This window comes from Trachymyrmex cornetzi, unplaced genomic scaffold (assembly GCF_001594075.2).
Source record: "Trachymyrmex cornetzi isolate Tcor2-1 unplaced genomic scaffold, Tcor1.1 scaffold182, whole genome shotgun sequence".
NCBI lineage: Eukaryota > Metazoa > Arthropoda > Insecta > Hymenoptera > Formicidae > Trachymyrmex > Trachymyrmex cornetzi.
The window spans coordinates 374018-380051 of record NW_017296441.1 but is presented as its reverse complement, the minus strand read 5'-3'; the positions used below and the strand labels follow the sequence as shown (position 1 = coordinate 380051).

At 31.6% G+C, this 6034-nt stretch overlaps 1 protein-coding gene across 1 annotated transcript; it reads right to left on the bottom strand.

Moving 5' to 3' along the window:
* Positions 1-2991: 2991 nt before the first annotated feature.
* LOC108759377 (Translocase of outer membrane 40) lies at positions 2992-5127 on the bottom strand. The gene is made up of 6 exons (XM_018504798.1): positions 4736-5127; positions 4315-4429; positions 3933-4186; positions 3687-3848; positions 3462-3611; positions 2992-3381 (listed from the first exon to the last, which is right to left on the bottom strand). The coding sequence occupies exons 1-6, from the start codon at positions 4911-4913 to the stop codon at positions 3242-3244; spliced, it is 999 nt and encodes a 332-aa protein (XP_018360300.1). The 5' UTR covers positions 4914-5127; the 3' UTR covers positions 2992-3241.
* Between the last annotated feature and the right edge of the window lie 907 nt (positions 5128-6034).

The window sequence follows — 6034 nt, the reverse complement described above, 5'->3', positions numbered from 1 at the left end:
AGACTCCTTAAATATTTTGAAAAATAAGTATTTTTGAGAAAAATGTTTCAGACAAAAAGTTGTAGGGTTTAAAAAAATCTATGATCATCCGTCTAACATCCGTTTGACATTGGGTGGCGTCGCCAAGGTCAGACGGATGTGATTAGTAGATTTTTTTAAACCCTACAACTTTTTCCTAAAACATTTTTCTTGAAAATGTGTACTTTTTAAGATATTTAAGGGATCCGAGACTTTTTGTACACCCTGTATATATTAAAATTGGTGTAATATGGTAACATTATATCAGTTCAGTTAGTTTAATATATACCTATATTCATTAAATATTTATAAATACGTTCCTTTCATGTGTTACCGATTAAAAAATTTATTTTTCTCATCCAATAAAACTCAAAAAGACCCACAAATTTCGGGTTTTTTTAAGTGGGTAAAATCCAAAAAAACCCCTTGGGTTAAAATAATGCCAACCCTGCGACTTGCCACAAACAGTTTGCGATACATCGGAATACATAATTTCTGATAGGTTGAAATAATATTATTCTTCGCTATGGCTATTTCCTCGCATTGTGTCTGGGGCTTCACTCTCTTGTACTTTTTAAAAGTTCTATTGTTCTATGCTACCAATCGTACGAGAACCTCACGAGAAACTTATTTTTTTGTGCGAGATTATAAGATTTGATAACTCTGATGACTTGACACTGCTTAAAAGTTAACGAAAATAATCAGTATCGCCGTTATATGAAAAAAAAATTTAAGTTACTATTATTGTTGTCAAGGATTATTATTAAGGATTTTTTTTGTATTTCAAATACAAAATACATTGAAATTATATTTGAAATACAAAATACATTGAATAACCTTCTTGAAATACAAAATATAAAATACATTTTATATTGTATTTGAAATACAGTATTTAAAATAGTATTTGTATTTCAAATATTGTATTTCAAATACAAATATTTGAAATGTGCCCAGCCCTGACGACGCTTTATTTGACCAATTTTTATAAATATTTAAGCAGATATGTAAAAATAGAAAATTAAATATAAAAAAGGCAGAGGCAAAAATTTTTTTCTCATTTAAGCTTCAAATTAGCACATCCATTCTATCTAAATAATTGTAATGACATTATTAGAAAAATGTATCAAGAAAATTACCGAATAGAATAATACTATATATATAATATAACAAATGATTCTCGTATAATTATAGCAATCACGATATCTGAGCAAATATTAATTAACAATAATATAATGTTAGTTATAATTTTCCATATAATATATATAGTAACAACTAATATATGTTATATAACTGTTATATTACAGTTATTGAGTTATATTATCGAACAGAAAATTATAACCAATAGTTTTGTTACTGTTGGTATTTGCTAAGATTAATCGTATTAATTATGCAATAAAAATTAGTAACAATATTTCCAATTTTTTTCCACATTGATCATTGCAGAGATAAACTTTTTTTCCTAATTTTATCATAAATAACATAAGTAGTTCAAAATATTTACTTTTAAAGTAATATTTTTAAAGTGAATACAACACTAAAAGGATCTTGATTTATTTGCTAAATGATCGCGTATATTTCACATGCATACTATATACATAGTTCATCATAAGTTTTTAGTGATTTTCATACTAATTGCTTATTGTTTTCTTCAGGAAATAAACTCGCAATTGCATGCTCTAACTTCAAGACTCGATCTACTCGACCAAAGATAAAGCACATTATGTACCTGTACATAAATATCCTTTTTTATACTGTAAACTCTAAAAAATAAACGATCAGGGATGTTTTTACAAATGCTGATCTTGTTCAACAATACACAATTTTATTTTGTCGTATCTTACAATAAAATTGTATACAAACAGATTAAAGAGTAAGAAACCGTGGATCTCTCCGCATGTGCGGATGCATCAAACCGGGGATCTCTCCGCACATGCGGATGCATCAAACTGGGGATTGTACATTTTCTATTTATCTTTTCCTCACACAAACAAATTTTATCATTATCGAAATAACTAACGAAAATGTGCGTTGTGATAAGTTTTACCAACAATTTTTATAAATATTACGCATGTTTTATTTACAATTTACGGCGTTGCATCTATACGTAAATCAAGTCAATACAAAGCAAATATTACTCCCTAATCGTTATATTATTTTAATTGTGGCACATAACATATCGTCTTTTTTTCATATATGACATATTTACAAGAATTTTTTTCAACAATAGTTAATGGAGTAAAAGTTTAAATATATGAATACGAATGTTCACGAACCATTTGTTATTTCGTAAATTGCAAATTTTCAACGTGAGACCTATCTCAATTAATGGATACGTTCAGCGATAATATATAAAATAAATCTGTTTTTAGATGGTATATATGATAAATGTATTGCATTTGTAACTAAGAAAATTATTACTCGAATAAATGCTGAAATTACATACGATTTATGATAAAACCATATATATTTTATGTATTTATCATAAATAGAAAATATCAGAAAAACTGATCATATGTTTAGAAAATGACATCACACCACGAATTTTTCAAAGATTTCACTACTTTGTAAATATATTTCTATATCTTTGATTATGGGATGTTTATAAAAGTGTTAGTGATTTAGTGAAATTAATATAATAAACAAAAATTGTATATGGTGTGTGTGAATTATTTTTTAAAATTTTAATTATACAAGTGAACCTTTTATATTTAACGTTTTACAATTTAATTTTCAATTAAATTGTATTTAAAAAAATTGACACATTTGTTTTTAGCAATTGTTCAAAATGAATATAAAAAATATGAATTTTGTCATGTTAAGTACGATATTACAACATTTCATTCACAAAAATACATTTAAATTTTATGATTTTTATGAAAAAGCATTGATCTAACAAAAGTTAGATAATCTTACGAATATCTTAATGTTATAGACAGATTGTTATAGACAGAAATAAAAAAAAACAGACGGTATATTAAACGAGAAATCCAGTCTGGAAATCTGTATAGATCATTTAATCAAATTAACACGATCGTTTATAACAAGAATTGTATTTTTAACAAAAGGATATGCCCTGATAACCATTAAAATAAAAAAGAGTCGATATGGTATTGTAGATCCTAAGATTACATGACTGTTCGACTGCACGTAAAGCGTGTAGTATATAGTCCCCCCGATTTCCTTTGGATCCGCATTTTGAAAATTACATAGCCGCATATCGTTCTTAACCGATGATTAGGCCACAACCTAATCTAAATTGCTGCTTGCTGTGATTGATCATACCACTGAGCGCGAATGAGAATGGCAACGGTTGTAATCTCTTTTCTAAGACTGCTCCTACTGTCCAAGTTGTATCTACGCTACCTATTATATACCAAAAATTAAATAAAAATTATAGAATTAGATAAAATTATAACATTCTTGAGGCAATTGTGAATACATACCTTTAAACACTAAATCTGCTTTAGGTAAATCGACTTGATAGGCAATTGTTGCTGTCGATTCTTGCATTCGTGCATTAATTTCTAACTCCACGCCTACTTGTAATTGTTGACTAGCTCTTTGATGGAAACAAAGATGACAAGCGGATGGACCTTGAAAAATAATCATTTAAAAAATAAAAAGTCACATAAGAGTATCAAAACAACTTTACTACTATTATTACTTACTAATACTACCGCTGAATGTAGAGTCACCACTTGTATATCTCCCTGCAGCGGATAGTAATGCAATTTGTCCACCTGGCAAGCCAGGTCCACGTTGGTATGCAAGCTCACCGCCTAATGCAAACGATGGTGTTAAGCTTTGAAGATAATGTAAAACAAGGACACCTGAAAATATATTTATAATATTAACACAGATTATATATATATATTTTTTATAACACAGATGTTTTCTCCATATTACCAACTTACCAGAACCATTAAGAATGTCTGGATTGCCTAGTGTTAACGAACAAGTATATGCATCCCCTCGATAATCAGCTGTCATTTGTATAGCAGTAAATTTATTTCTCTGCACTTGCGCTGCCAATTTTCCTTTGAGTCTCGAACCAAACTGATGAAGAATATTGGCATTAAGATTTCCATTTGGATCAATATCACCCAATAATATAGGATATGCTTCTGTAGGTGAAATTTGTTTTGTACCAACATAAGTTGCACCAAATCTGAATAAAAGGATTCAGGTTTATGTTATACAGTACACATATAAATATATATATATATATATTGTTATATTGTATTATAAAGCATATTGATATTAACAAAGCAGATATTTTTGTCTATGCCAATTTACCTGTAACCAGATTGTATTACAGAACTCATGTTAATAGTATGTGAAATATGGAAATGGTTACTCAATCCCTTATTCACTACTAGTTTTGCTCCTTCAAAATTTATAGGAAATATATCTGAAAATTTAAAATATAAATGTAATTTTCTTGTCTATGTAACACAAGTACATAGAAAACATAAATTTTAATTTAGAATGTTAGAAAATGACAAAGTAATTTGAAAGAAAATACAATATAAATTAAAAGAAAAAATATAATGAATTTATTAAGGACAATGTGGAAAATAATATATTAATTATTGGTCGGCAAGGAAATAATCTATTAGAAAGTTTTCTGTGATAAACTGGAAAAACACGAGAAGCAGTCCGAAGAGAAAGCAAGGAGTACTCGAGAGTCGTGACATGTGAATCTTTGACAAGATACCTTTACACTTTTTGTGCAAATCCTCGATGGTACCGGGGTTCTCGATCTGACTGGACGCTTCGGTAGGCGCATAAACATCCGTTGACGGATCCGGTTTCCCTAAATTCGGCAATAGTCCGGGACCCGGTGGCGGAGGTGGCGGTGGAGGAGGTGCGGAGGCAGCCATCGCGTTTCCCATTATTACAGTCTTATTAGTACAAAATTATTGAATTTGTCGCGCGAAGATTGCTTTTAATGCTTTTCGTCCAATCGTTCGATCGGATAAGTCGTGCCGAACGTTTCAATGTGTATTTACACAAGAAAATCACTCTACGGGTTATACGGTACGGCGCGTTTCACCGTGGATCGCCATTTGTAAAAGTAACCACAAAATTTCTTTAATAAACGTGCTCGCCTCGCGAGCGTAAGGGCCTGCGCACAATAGAGGAACAAGAATTAGATATTAAGATTTCAACCTATCAGAAACCGCGTATTCCGATGTAATCAGTTTCTGATAGGTTGAAATCTTAATATCTAATTCTTGTTCCTCTATTGTGCGCAGGCCCTAACGCAGGGATACCAATGCACGAAATGGAAAAGATTTTCTCGAAATATTACAGGTTTGTCAAGTCATTTCTTGCCGACCAAATGTACACGATTGGTTCTGTTACTTACAGATCCAACCAATCATATTCAACCGCTCGGCGAATAGATTAGCAACTTTGTCCGGCTTATGCCCATTTCCACCAATGTAGATTAATAGTGTTTTCGGCCCGATCGGGTTTGCACCAACCTGGGTTGGATTAATCTTTCCTATTGGTTGACGTCACCCGCTCTACCAATAGGAGAGCACAAAACGCCATTAATCTAACCCAGGTTGGTGCAAATCTAGCCAGGCCGAAAACGCTATAACTTTAATCTTGGTTCAACTTACTCATTGTCTTTTTTTAATATTTATAACTAGGAAAAAGACGAAGAGTAAAGCCAGCGGCACACGATGCTTTTTTTTCCTGCTGGATTGCTTGCATGCAACTGTGCTGGCAATCTGACTGGCTGCTATGCTGGAAATTGTATGGCTTGCAGGCCCCGCTGTTGGCTGATCCGCTGGATTTTCGTGATAGAACCGGTGCTATTTTTCTTGCTTGATTTCATGCTGGCTTATTGTAGAACCAATCACGACGCCGCTTCATTTGAAGATGGCCATTGGGAAGCGTGTAAACCATCGACATCTAGAATGGACCGCTGATGGCAATGGTGGGAGTAGAAAGACGATTACAGTGAGAGGCAGGAATAATAAGATCGTTCTTTCTCTGTTTACTG